This window comes from Fukomys damarensis, unplaced genomic scaffold (assembly GCF_012274545.1).
Source record: "Fukomys damarensis isolate Sample0158 unplaced genomic scaffold, DMR_v1.0_HiC HiC_scaffold_13, whole genome shotgun sequence".
Classification (NCBI taxonomy): Eukaryota; Metazoa; Chordata; class Mammalia; order Rodentia; family Bathyergidae; genus Fukomys; species Fukomys damarensis.
This window is the reverse complement of record NW_022900925.1, coordinates 22,925,179-22,939,367: the sequence shown is the minus strand read 5'-3', so window position 1 is coordinate 22,939,367 and position 14,189 is coordinate 22,925,179. Positions and strand designations below refer to the sequence as shown.

Genomic DNA, 14,189 nt, shown 5'->3' with positions numbered 1-14,189 from the left:
GTTTTACTTGACACAGGGCCGGGGATTTAGATCAGTGGTTCAGCCACCTGCCAATCAAGCTCAAGGACCGGAGTTCAATCCCCGGTACTAAATAAATAAATACATAAATAAATAAGATTATTTGACACAGCCAGACATAGTGGTACATGCCTGTAACCCCAACACCAGGGAGGCTGAGGAAGGATTGCTGTAAGCCAGCCTCAACTACAGTTAGTTTAAGGTCAGCCTGAACTACATAGCAAGACCCTGTCTCAAAAAAAAAGGCAAAACAAAAGATTAGGCAGGCACAGTGACATAAACCAGTAATCCTAGCTATTCGAAGGCTGAGATGGGAATATGGAAAGTTCAAAATCAGCCTGGTCAATTTAGCAAAACCCTGTCTTAAAATACAAAATTAGAAAAAGGGCCAGGGACATAATTCAGTGCTTGAGTGCTTGTCTAACAAACGTAAAACCATGCATTCAATCCCTAATACCAACCTCAAAAAAAAAAAAAAAAAAAAAAAAAAGACATTCAAGCCTTTTGTTTGGACTTGTGAAATTATTTAGAAGTGCTTTTAAATTTCCAAGTGTATCAGGTTTATTCTTTTTTTCTAACATTCCACCAAAGCCAGAAAAAGTATTTTATCATTCTTAGTATGTCAGGACTTGCTTTTTTTTTTTCTTTTTGAGGCATAACCCCTATACAGATGCTTGAAGACAAGTTTCTAAATTTTGAGTAAATTCTACATCAATAAAATTCATTCAGATTTTACCAATGTTTCTTATTATTTTGGGTTGTTTTGGTGGTACTGGAGATCAAATCTGAGGCCTTTGCACCAAGCTACACCACCATCCCTTTTAGTTTTATTTTGATACAGGGTCTTGCTAAACCACGCAGACTAGGCACAAACTTGGAATCCTCCAGCCTCAGTCCCCCAGAGTGAGGGGATTTAAGGAGTAATGGGTCCTATTATTGTTTCTATTAATTATACAGAGGTAAGTTTTGAAAACTTCCCACCTTACTACAGACCTGTCAATTTATTGTAATTAGTCCTTTTTTTGTTTTCTATCCTTTGAGGCCATTACACATGTAAAACTACACATATGCTCCTGATGAATTTCCTTTTAACATTACTCAATGGCTACTACTCACTATACAACCACCTTTAGGGTGGTGGTATCTGCCTGGTTTATCTTCATGTTACTTTCAACATTTATTTTTAAATTGGAACTTTCTATTTACCATGTTTTTTTTTCCTTCTAATTCCTTTATTAGATTTTTATTTTTTTCTTACTACTTTCGAAATTACAGTCAACTTCAATTTTTGTTACTTGATTTTTTTCACGACTAAAATCAATTTTTAACATGCTTTCCTGACAAAGTTCAAATTAAAGTTCAACCTCCACTGAAACATAGACCTTACTTTTAATACCTTAATTCCAATCACAAACCTCACCTATTTTGCTTTCACTTTTTAATCTCTAAATTTATTCATTGTCTATGTTCAATTTGGTGCTATACAGACAATACTCCTTTTACCATGTTTCTTTCTTTTACACTGGTTTTGTAAAAAATTCCTTCTGGGTTTTTTTTCGACTGCTAGTGATCAAAGCCAGGGCTTTGCACATGCTAGGCAATAGCTATAAAACTGAGCTACATTACCAGCCCTGGATTTAATCTTTATTATTTCAGCAAATACCTCAAAGTGGTATTCACAGACTTTCAGAAGTACCTAACTACATGATAGTTTTGTCTGGACAGAAAATTTGGGATCAATGGTTATTTTCCTCTAGCTCTAAGGATCATTTACTTTCCATCCTTAAAACTTATTAACCTTAACCAATTATCAGAGGTTATTAATCTTGTTCCTTGGATGTTACTGGTATTTTATAATGTGCAGTTTCACTCTGATCTATTTAGATATGATTTTTGTTTCATGTTTGAGACGAGGGCTTGACTGAAATGTCCCATCTATTTTGGAAAAATCCCAATTATTTATGCTAGTCTTTCCCCATTTTCTCCTTTTCAATCATGCTGTTAAACAAGACTCTCAATCCATTTCCCACATTTCTTAATCTTCCATTTATTTTCGTCTTTATTCTTCTTCTTTTTTTTGGTACCGGGGATTGAACTCAGGTCTTTGCGCTTGCAAGGCAGGCCACCGAACCGCTGAGCTAAATCCCTGGCCCCTCGTCTTTATTCTTCTTCTTTTTTTTGGTACCGGGGATTGAACTCAGGTCTTTGCGCTTGCAAGGCAGGCCACCGAACCGCTGAGCTAAATCCCTGGCCCCTCGTCTTTATTCTTCTGATTTAATTCTGGCAAGTTACATCAATCTCATCCATTATTTCTTCTACTCTTCAACCTACTTTTCCCAATTCCTTTTCAAATCTATGTGGCCTTTTCCCATGTTTATTATTTCCCATTATTTAGATTTTTAAAAATCAAACATATACTTTCAGATTTTAAGTATATCGGGACCCCAGTCACATTTATCATTTACTCTCATTCTAATGCAGTGTTCTGTAATTTTTCTGTGATTTTTACTTTTGCAATGTTGGGATCAAACTTGTGGCCTTGAACATGCTAGGCAAGTGTTCTATCACCAACTTACACCCCTAGACTCAGTTCATCTTTTGCAAGGCTTTTTTCTGAGATTCTTTGTGATCTAAGTTGTGACATTTTCTTCAGAAAAATGTTTTCTCATGTTTTCACAAAGATCACCAAGGATTTTATCAGCCCAGAAACAACTTTTCAGTTAATTATCTTAACATTCCCTAAAACCTAAATAAATAATCCAAGTGTGTGAAGCAATGGTCCCTGGTTACAAATCAGGTAAAGACTTCTCACTCAGTAGCCAGGATTATCTCTAATAGTAAGAGATAAGTAAGATTTTTTTCCTAGTTCACTCCTTCACTTCAAACACATAATCTATAAATCCAAGATTTATATAAGGGCTTCAATTCTCATTACCCAGCTCTAACAGTGTCAAGGTTTTGTCTCTTGTCCCTAGTTACTTGAACAAAACCTAAATCTCTAAACAAGACCTATACCCTCTTCTCCAGAGTAGCTGCCAAGTTAGCTCCATGCCTTACCACTCTGGTTTCTATATCAATTGCAGCAGCAAGGATGTGCCCTTTCTTCTCCTAAGCCCCTCCCAACCCTAAATAGTAAGAGATTGAACTCAGGACCTCTTACAAGTAAGGTAAATGCTCTACCACTGAGCTGAATCCCCAGCCCTGCTCTTTTCCTGTTTCACATTTTTTTGGTGTTTGAAGATACAGGACTTTCAAGATACCTACAAAATATCTTGATTTTTTTATTTTTGTTTAATTGATAAACTTGTGATTTAACTTGAAACATCAGATAACCTTTGTGAACAGTATTTGAAGTCAGACTCATTTAAAATATTTAGTTCTGATTTACTACTTAAGTGATTACATTTTATTAGGTTTATAAATCAGGCCTACCAGGCATTAGGAGTGGTTGAGTCAATTTGAAAGATTAAATTTAAAAGTGCAGTCTTGAATGCTTAAAGGACTTGTTATTAACTGCTTAAGGGAAATTTAAAGTTTATTAAACATTCATTAAACAAATGCATTATTTTGACAAAGTCAAAAGTATTTTTATACACACATTACAAAATGTACATATTATATGGCTAAATAAAATGTAAAGATTCTAGTTTTAATTGACTGTCTAGAACCAAGCTTATGTTGAACAGTACTTTGCTCCTTGAAAGCTATCTCGATATTAAAGACATTACCAAGGGACAAACATTTGGTGTTTGCTAATTTCAAGATCAGATTAGTACAGCTTCTACAATGATACACAGAAAAGTCTCAATTTTACACAAGAGGCAAACCCCTAAATTTTAATTTTCCACTCAAACTACCCAGTCCTACAAAAATAACCTATTATACCAGTAATTACGTTAAAAATCATTTTAATGAGCACTGTATTTACTGAAACGGTCAGTTTCTCCAGAACAGAAAGTCGAATTTTTATATTTTTAAACATAAGTTATACACCCTAATTCAGTACTCCTATGAAAATTTCTGGAACCTTAGTGGACCTCATGCCAAATTATGTACCTGGTACAAAATGTACACACATCTACTTTGGAATTACTCCGTTTGAGCAAAAATTAAATGAAAATCAAGAGGTAAATCCAATGCAGTTTAGTTTTTTTCCATAAAGTAGGCTCAAAAAAGACTGCTAGTCTGGCCCCTTATTAACAAGCTTAATCTAAGGAAAGTGTCATTCTGTCCAATCTTCCTTGCTAAATTGGACTCTTCTCCATCTGCTGCCTCTTTTGCCACATTTCCATCCTTCTACAAGACTGGGTCCCTGGGGTTTTGAAAATACTAATAAATTGGCCCTTAAAAATGTTAACAGCTTCTGCTACACGGCTGCTTCACCCCAACCACTTAGCTCCAAGAAATCTTTTTCTAACAAGGAAAGTGATATCTAATTCTCACGATGATCTCTAACAAGTGGATAGTTGGTCTTCGCCGCCTGTGATACCGTCTAACAACAGAGGCCCTCGATCAGGTAAAACTACTACATCAAGAGGCCCTCCACTAGCTTTTTTTTTTTTAGTCTGGTTCAGCTGGATCTAAACTGGCTGTCCTGAAGAGACCGATGCCTTTTTCGTGATCCGTATTTGAAAGGGAAATGCCACATATACATACAAAACTTTACAATACTTGCAATGCTTACTTCCAAGCTTTTTCGGGACACAAAACACGGAGAAGTTGGGGGGAGGCGGGTAGAGAACGACAGGTGAAAAGGAAACCGAATTACAAGCAAAGGCGCCCAACTCGAATCCACGTGGTTACTTCAGAAGGAACGACGACGATAAATATGGTTTCATATAATACAATGTCCTTTGAAAAGGCTCCCAGAGCGTCAAGGCCCCCACCTGAAGAATGGGTGAGTCAGGAAGGCCCAGCTCCACTTCATGGTTGGGGAAACTGAGGAACGAAGCGGTGAGACGACTAGCCCGAGGCCTCGCAGAAAGATCTGAGGCGGAGCGGAGAACCAGACACACCGGTTCTCAGGCAGATTGCTGACAAAATTGTGTCTGACTTGCATGTTGGCTGCAAAAATGCTCATGCTTTACTTATCCACACATTTCTGTCATGAACTCTTCCTATAACATTTTATAATAAAAACAGTTTAGAAAAAAGAATACACACTAATGAGAACAAAGCAATTGAAAAAGTGAATATTTGTTAGAATGAGAACATAAAGTATTTACTAATTTAAAAATTTTAAAACAGAATTAACACAACTCCGGTGGGCTGGAAGGCGGCCCAACCCCGCCAGGCCCCTTCACGCCGCGGCCGCTGCTCGCTGAAGAAATCACCTACCCGACATGACTAAGGGCCGCGGCGCGGAGGCCCAAGAGCCCGCCGAAAACAAGGAATAAGAGCCGGGCGGCGCGGCGGCGGCCGGAGCTGTTCTGAGGGCGGAGCGGTAGGCTGAGGCGGACTGCGGGATCTTGGCAGCCAATCAGCAGGTAGGGAGCGATACCACAGCGTTAGAGCGGGAGGGGTGGTTGTACACTAGTACCAGTCTACGAACACTGAGGACTTCGGAGTCCCTCCCCGTTCTCCCCTCCGCGGACGGTACCATTATTGAGAGGGAATCGAGAAGGGTAAGTACCAATGCCATTGTTGTGATGGGGGAGGAAGCTGGACAGACTCTCTTATAATCCTACTTTTCACTTCATTAAACCTGATACAACTCGAAGTTATGAAGCTAAAAAGGTGTTATCTGATAAACATGAATATTCGGTTAGAAAAGACCTTTATTCGCCGAAAATTTGGAATGGTATGTCCTAGTTCGCTTGGCTTTTGCTGCAGAGAGTTTGAACCACCTGGGGGCGTTCAGAGTCAGAGACTACTGGACTGAAAGTCGTGACTGAAAGTATCGCATCTGACTTGTTTTGACTGCTTGATCCAGGAGAAAACAAGATGAGACCAGACAAAAAAGTGTGCGTTAAATCACAGTCATACATAAACCTCATCCCGAGACTGAGGTGGGGCGGCGGAGCAAGCTAACAGCTAACTTAATTGTGAGCACCTTATATCGTCTTATTTCTCAAAACAGACTGATGAAATATTATCCCCATGTTGCAGATAAAACAATTTACTTGCCCTACGTAGTACAGCTACAAAACGACCAAGTTAAAATTTGAAGTCTGATAACTCAGTACCATTGCTTGTGGTTTTAACCCTAATGTTGTACTACTGCATAAGGGAAAAAAAAAAAAAAAAAAAAAAGCCCTGGGAAAGCTCTGAGAAGTAGCAAGGACATTTTCCCAAAGGATATGACACCTAAGCCAAAGCCCTTGGAGATGAGCAGAAGTTGACAGTTAAGGAAGTGGGCAAAAGATGTCTGCACCAATTGTAGAACAGGTAATTCAATATATTTAGCGTATAACCCCCAGGGGACAGTAGATGATGCGAGACAAGTAGGAGGCTAAACAGCTGCAGCTTTGTACAATCAAGTTTGAACCATATCTTAAAGGCCGTAGGAACCACCCACCAAAGCACTTCACAGAAGAATTAAGATCAGATTTGTATTTTCCAGCTGCAGGTTGAAGGATGCATGGAAATGAGAGGTACCTAAGAAAAGGGAGATCAATTAGGTGGCCAATGTGCTAATTCTGCTGAGATGATAGGGCCCTGGACTCTAGTAATAGGTGTGGAGATGGAAGTAAGTGCAGAGATCCCAAGTACACTTAGGGACCTGGACAACAGCTGGTGGTCAACTTGGATGAGAGGGGCTAATGCAGAAAAAAGAGTATTGTGTTAACTGCATATGTAAGTGGCCAGATGGAAATATCATTCACTATGATAGAGAACAAATGAAGAAGGTTGGAATGGAGGTGGAGGGCCAAGTTCAAAATTTATGCCTTCAGGCCAGAAAAAAAAGACATGAGGTCATCTCTCATTAGACCCACAGAAATTGCTCCCTCAGCTCTAGATAGGGTCACAGGTCCAAACAAGCCAGGCTAAAGAAATAAAAATTCCTTCATGACTAAAAGCCATTTAACTGTCTAGCATCTATATTGAGGAAGGCAACCCAAGACAGTTTAGCATGTGTGATAGCAGCAAAGAATTGGGTTATGGGGTAGGAAAGGAATTTTCCAGGTTCTTGAAAAAAAAAGGAAGTACATAAAGTGCTACAGTGCTACTCGTCATTGACTTCCTAAATTTTTTTCACCATTCATTCATTCTTCACTCAACTGCCATCTCCTGAGGTCTTAATCCATGCGTAGACCCTGGAAGCTTTGGAGATAGAGAAATAAGAAGTATGTCCCCTGCCCTATAGGAATGGCAGTCTCTTAACAAGAATGGTACAGACCTGGGCACGGTGGACCATGCCTATAATTCCATCTCAGGACGCTGAGACAGGCAGATCATAAGTTCCAGGCCAGCCTGGGCAACTTAGTGAGACTCTGTCTCAAAATAGAATAAAATGAATAAAAAGGGCTGGGGCTGTACCTCAGTGTAGAGCACTTTCCTGGCAGGCATAAAGTCCTATGTTTAATCTCCAGTACTACAAAAGGGGAGAGGGATCCAAACGTAGGGTTCTGATCAATTGCTGAGTGTGTTAGGAGTGGAGGATGCAGAATTGAAGCTCTAAAAACACAGAGGAAGCGGGAGCGGGGAGAAATGGGGAAGGGGGAGTGATCAAATTATGCTATGCCAAAACTCACTATTCTGTATAACAAATATGCATTAAAACCAAAAATATATACACAGAGCACTTTATCAAAGTGAAGGGTAAAGAGTATCAAGGAAGGCTACCTTCATGAGGTGCCTCCTAACCTGCCCTTTGAGAAAAGGCTAGGCGTTAAGCAGCAGAGGTATACCAGGAACGGCATGCTCCACGCAAAGAGGGCTGTATGTGCCATGACAGAGAGCAGAATTTTTCAGAATTGCAAGTGCTTGCTCCTGGCTGGTCTGTAGAGTTGGAAGGCGAGTGGTAATAAACACAGTGACAAAAGTAAACGGAAGGCAACCCAAGAGTGCCTAGCATGTGTAATAGCAGCAAAGAATTGGGTTAAGGGGCAGAAAAAGAAATTTTCCAGGCTCTTAAAAGAAAATACATAAAGTGCCACCTCCTGAAGAGACTTGTGTGCCTTACAGAGGAGTTGGGATATTAAATTTAAAATAGTGGAGGAACTTCTGAGGAAGTCAAAGGAGTAACATTTAATTTTCTATATACTTTATCTTTCTGAACAGAGACAGGCTTGTGAAATACATGTGCTGTTTTCCTCATTTTTGTGGATGAGAACCCCAAAGCTCAGGCAAGTAAAATTCTTTTCCACATTCCCACAGACAATAAGCACAGAAGCAGAGCCCCTACCAGGCCTTTGAACTAAGTAAGCTTAGTGATCTTTCCACAGTGTCCTGATCTTCCAAACTTGAAACAGCGAACTCCTTCCATGTCGGCACTGCTCCGGGACAGCTTTCTCTACCCCGGGTTCTTCTCACCGCAAACACACTCATGTTGACTCCTCCACCTTCCTTCCTTCCAGGCCTTTCCCTTAGATGATTCCACTAAAAATCATGTCTCTGCAACAAGCTTTCATCTTCACCCAGTTATTCTTCATACTGCACGATCCTGTTTCCTGGACATTCACCGTCCTACCCCAGTCTGCATCCTGAGGGAGGACAGCAGGGACATGTTATACATCAGCATTAGCAGCATGTTTCTCAGAAGGTCTTGGTTCTGGGCCTTTTTGCCCCTGATCTATTCCTCACAGGAGGAGCTGCCCCCTGCAGGTAGTGTTGTTCCATAGTCTGAAATCCCCTCAAGCCAGGCTGGTGTGTGGCTCAGTGGTACAAGTGCTAGCCTGGGCTCAATTCCCCAACACATACTAAAATTTGAAAATTCCCTCAGGCCATCGCTTCCAACCAGACCTAGTGGAAAATTAGATGGAAAGAGAGGAAGAAAGAGAGGAGAATGGAGGGCTATTTTGTCCCCTCCTTTCCTCAGGAAATGTCCAGCATTCCATTTTCTATTGGTGACTCTGGCTCCTGGACTCCATAATCTGCCTCCTCCCTTTGTGCCTTCAGCCTATTGATGATAGTGTCATGTTGACATTGATAATTTCTGAGTTGCCTCCAGTCACTGAACAGCTTCCCAATCAGTAGGCTTCGTAAGGACATTGTAAAAACTAGATTTTCCTAGGGTGAGAGGGGAAACCATTTGAGGGAGCCATTTAAGCAGGGGCCTGATCTCCTTTACCAGGATTTCTCTGGCTATGGTTTTGAACATATAGAAGACATCAGGAGGCAGGAGGGGAAGCAGGGGAATGTTATTGCTCAGGCCAAAGTAAAATCCAGACCATAATGAAATCCCGTGGAACTCACAGTTGTGCCGACCACATAATTCAAGGCTTTCATATTTTGCCAATTTGTTCTGTGACTGGATAGCATAAATCATTCCCCTCTGAACCTCTAGTACCTAGTACATTGACTGAAACAATAGATTTTTTTAAAAGAAGGTGGGTAATCGATCTTATATTTAATGAATGAATGAATAAATAAAATCAACAACAAAAAGAGCATGAGCTGTCTTTCCTGCTTGCCTGTAAACTCCTCAAGCTTCTAGACATCATCTAGCACTTTCGCCTATCTCCTATGGGGCACAAAGTAAGCGTTCCATTTGAGTGTTTGTTGAAAGGATGACAGCCACTTTGTGCCACAGGCAACATGTAGCCATTGTCACTGCTCTATCCCCTCCCCAGGGAGATGTCCCTGGAGGCCAGTTTCCCTGACCTTCCTAGAGAGCAGCCCCCCCCCCAACAATTACCCTGAGACTGCAGCGCTACAGTAGGAGTCTCCTTGGAAATGAACAGGCTGCCCCGTCCTCCCAACTGTGGCAGGCACTTCCTGTTTGGGGTGGAAAGGAACCAGACACTTTCCTGTTAGCAGGTCTTTTAAGCAAAGCTGCAGATGCTAAGCAGGTCCTGGCCCAGGCTTTGAGGCCAGATGCCTGGCGGGTAGACAGCCTTTATGTGGAAGGGAAGTAAGGCATAGTGCCAGATTGGCTGAGCTTTTATTGTGCTCCTTGCAAGTCTCCTGGGACCTGGGGTGAGTAAAAACAAACCAGAAGAGGCCTACAGGTTGATAAACCAGGGTTTGGGGAAGTGGGGCTGCTCTGAGCCACAGCCTTGCCTAGCAAGACAGTGCTTCTGCACTTGTTCTTGGGCAGGCTCGGATATGTTGTCTGGATGTAAATGTGCTCAAGTGTAAAATCACACAAAATATACAAGTGTATATTCATGTCTATGCACCTGAAATCCATTCAGCACATTACAAGATTTAAATTCCTAATTGTCTCATTCACTTCCCATAGCATGTCAGGGTCTATAAAATGACAATTCTCTGTCCCATCGTTTGTTTGTTTTTAATCAAAGGCTGGGGATTGGACCCAGCATCTTACACACGTCACGCGAGAGTTCTACCACTAAGCTATACCTCCAGCCTCTTCTCTGTCCTATTATAAAACAGCCAAAACTCGAGAGGTTAGTTAACTTGCAAAGTTCACACCGATTATGAAAAGGTCAAGATTTAAACACAGGTCTGTCCTGCTCCAGGTTTCTTGCTTTTTCTGTGAGCATTTGCATGTAGGTTTGTTGTTGTTGTTGTTTTGTTTTGTTTCAAGTAGGCAGATGCACTTGTGAACATGGTCTAGCCTAAAGAGCCCACATCTGTGTGTGCTGCAGCAAGGAAACCTCTCCTCCTCAGGAAGAGGTGGTTGCTAGAAAGTCAGGACTTTGGGAATTGCATCACAGTGAAAGATACAGAAGCAATGGCAATGAGTCCACATTGTCCCAGCTGAATTCCTAAGCTTGGCAAAAGCCAGGTTCCAGCTCTCTCAAGCTCATTGCTTATCCGCATTATTCCTCTTATTCTTCCTATTCTTGTGGTTTCTTGAGGGTAGCCCTCCCATAAATGCCTTTCTCCTGATCCCAGAATTCCCTCTGATAAAATCTACTTTGTGTTCTGCATATTTCCTGGGGAGGAGGAAAGAGCAGAGACAAAGCCAATTGTTCCTTTATTATTTAGAGAGAAACTGAGGCTAGAGGTTCTTTGTCCAGAGCCACATGTCCTGCCTGATTCAAGGGATCCTGCTGTGGCCTTCTGTCAGAGCAGGAGGAATGGGCCTGAGTGGCAGCTGCCAGCTACTCTCTTTGGCAGGCAGTGTGCCCAAGACATGAGTTCCACAAGAGTCCTGTCCACCCTGGACAGCTGGGGAGTCCTTTGGAGTTGAGCCAAACCCCAGTGCTGAAAAAGGAAGGAAGGGGAGGCCGTTCTTTCTGAACAGGAGGTTTCAGCCTAGCTGGGTAAAAAACCACTCAACCAACATGGGATGGGAGCAGAGGTGAGAACTAGACCACTGGAAAATTCAGAGCTTTCTTCTTAGACACTGGCATTTGGTATTTAGTAATTCAGTTGGTATGGAGTAAGCATCAGAATCTGGGAATTTGAGAGGAGGGATGCTGGAGATGGAACCAAGGGCCTCATGCATACTCGGCAAGCAGTCTATTCCCCAGCCCAAGTGTCTCTAGGTGATTCATTTCAAGTGACCAAGAACCCCATGTTATGAATTTGACTTGAAGCAAGATGGTATAGTAGGGGCCTGGTGTGGTGGCACATGCCTGTAATCCTAGCACTCAGGAGGCTGAGGCAGGAGGATCGCTGTGAGTTTGAGACCAGCCTGGGTTACACAGTGAGTTCCAGGTCAGTCTCAACTACATATGAGACCCTGCCTAAAAAAAAAAAAAAAAAAAAAAAGGGAATAGTAGATATGGGTCCAAGGTCTGGGGTTATGCCATGCAGGTTTGGATCCTGGCTCCATTACTAGATTATAACCTTGGACAAATCATATGATCCCTGTGCCTCAGGTTCCCCGTCTTTAAAATAAGGATGCTTATCATGGTTTTTTCACAAGGAAATTTCAAAGATTCAGTGACATGAGTTATGTAAACCATATACCACATACAAGGCACATATTAATTTTGCAACAGGTATTAATCATTATTAATTGTTCTAACTCCATCCCCACCCCTTCTCCCTCCAGAGAAGAAATAATAATATTGGGACCATAGAGGGACTTTTCACCACAGTATTGTTTGGGATGGGGCCATTTTGGGAAGGTGTTTTGCGAATCCCTGCTCCAAAGCTATTCCCTTCCTTCACTATGGAATGAGTTCTTTCCAAAACATTGCCCTGCCTTTCTCATCGACCTTTCCTTCCTCCTCATATCTCCTCTGATCCCCACGCATGCAGTAAACTGTCCTCCTTTCCCACCCTATCCAATGTGACTTGTCTCTGGCTATATACTACAAAGTGAAAATATACAGTGAAAAGTGTATGAAAGCATACAGTGAAAGGGAAAACATACAGCAAGTCAGTTGAAAGCTTTATAGGCCTCTGGGTGTTGAAGATCATGGAATCTGGGATTAAGGAATAATCTTCGGAGGTGGAAAGGAACTAAACCCTCCTGCTGCCCAGATACTAACTTGTTGAGGTTTTTTTTGTTTGTTTGGGGTTTTTTTGTTTTGAGATAGGATCTCATTATGTAGTTCAGGCCGGCCTTGAACTCACTGTGTAGCCCAGGCTGACCTCAAACTCATGGTGATCCTCCTGCCTCAGCCTCCTGAGTGCCAAATCAATCTGTTCTATCCTTGGCTGAGAACATTCCTTCTGGTTAGCCCGGCTAGACTGGATGCTCTCTGAGAGCAGGGCCCAAGCTTTTCCACCATCTCTGAGGCAGCACCTTAGAAGGGATGATCATTATAGATGTAGGCAAGGGCACCCTAAGAGAGGGGCATAGATGAGCAAAGAAATGTATCCTCGACTCTGTTCCCAGATGATCTCTGGCAGACATGTCTGCACCATGGAGCGTGACTTTTCCTCATTGGTCTGCTCAGACAAACACCTATTTCTAAGTGCCCCCCCCCCGATGAGTGATGCCTCTTTTTCACGGTTGGTTGGTTGGAAGGTAAGAAAGTGGGTTTGTTTCCAGTTAAGTGTCACCAAAGGAATGGCTGCTTATAAAATGTTTACTCCAATTTTTCTGATTCCTCCTTTTCTAACTAGCACAAAACTGTGCTACTGAACCCCTGAGCCTCAGGGGAAGAATGCTGTATTTATTTTGATTAGTATTTTACAGATTCCAGGTTATTTTTACACGCTCATCTGACCCCGAGGACCTCCGCAGTCTCTATTAGTGGTCCATCTTTAGTTCACAAATGATTGAACTGAGGCTGGAAGAGAGACAGCAACCTGCTCTTAGTTACAAAGACAGTTAATGAAGAATTTATTTTTGCCCGGCAGGCAGGAGTTTAGTGAAGGCTTTCACGGTGATCTTTTCATGGGCATCTTATAAGATTGTATGGCTGTATAAGGCACTTTGTGCTCATTTTCTTTTCTTCATGCAATTTTGGGAACTAAATTAATCTCTCTCACCTGCTCTCCCTCTCTACTCTCTGGTTTTTTTGCTTGAAGCCGGGACTCTTGCATGCAAGGCAAGCGCTCCACAATTTTGTTTATGAGGAAACTGACCTCCAAGTAGTTCAGTCCTCTACCAAGGGTCATACAGCTGGAGCCTACCGTTTATACTCACGATGCCAGGCACCATGCTCTGTTATTTTCAGGCATATTATCACGAAATTTCCCCGACTATCCCATGATATCTGTATTATTGATATCCCTGTTTTCTTATGTGAAAATTGGACTCATAGGCCGTGAATGATCGGTCCAAGACCAAGACCAGGTGGTGGGGCAGGAGTCCCAAAGAAGCACGTCTGAATCGCAAACCTAATTTTTCAGACCACAGCTCAAGGCTCCTTCTCCCACACACCCGGGCCTCGCACTCCACACCCCTCTTCGTCGAAGTCTGCCAGGAGATCCTCAGGCCCCGGCCCTGCTCGGAGAGATCCGGACCAAGTGGAGGTGGCAGGAGAGGCCGTGCCGGCGGAAGAGTCCCCCAGGACCGCGGCGCGGGTGGGTGGGACCCGCTGGGAGGGCCTAGCCCGCCTCCTCCCCGCCTTCCTCCCTCTCTCGGTCCTTAGACTGGCGGACGGGGCAGGCGCTGCCAGGGTGGACGACCTCGGGCAGGCGCCACACGGAGCTGCGCGGAGGAGCGACCTGGGTCGCGGAGCCAGGCACTGGTG

The 14,189-nt window shown here is 42.6% G+C and overlaps 2 protein-coding genes across 4 annotated transcripts in view; one reads left to right on the top strand and one right to left on the bottom strand.

The window, feature by feature from the left end:
- The window catches only part of Taf15 (TATA-box binding protein associated factor 15), a 33,387-nt gene extending 27,902 nt beyond the window's left edge, over positions 1 to 5,485 (bottom strand). For all 3 annotated transcript variants that reach the window (XM_010621752.3, XM_010621751.2, XM_010621754.2), the window contains exon 1: positions 5,356 to 5,485. In XM_010621752.3, coding sequence (XP_010620054.1) covers positions 5,356 to 5,362 — 7 coding nt within the window. In that variant the 5' untranslated portion in view covers positions 5,363 to 5,485. The remainder of the gene's footprint in view (positions 1 to 5,355) is intronic.
- A 285-nt stretch (positions 5,486 to 5,770) lies between these two features.
- Mmp28 (matrix metallopeptidase 28) overlaps positions 5,771 to 14,189 on the top strand; it is a 32,889-nt gene continuing 24,470 nt past the window's right edge. Inside the window, exons 1-3 of the mRNA XM_010621761.1 lie at positions 5,771 to 5,818; positions 13,846 to 14,019; positions 14,088 to 14,186. Coding sequence (XP_010620063.1) covers positions 5,771 to 5,818; positions 13,846 to 14,019; positions 14,088 to 14,186 — 321 coding nt within the window. The remainder of the gene's footprint in view (positions 5,819 to 13,845; positions 14,020 to 14,087; positions 14,187 to 14,189) is intronic.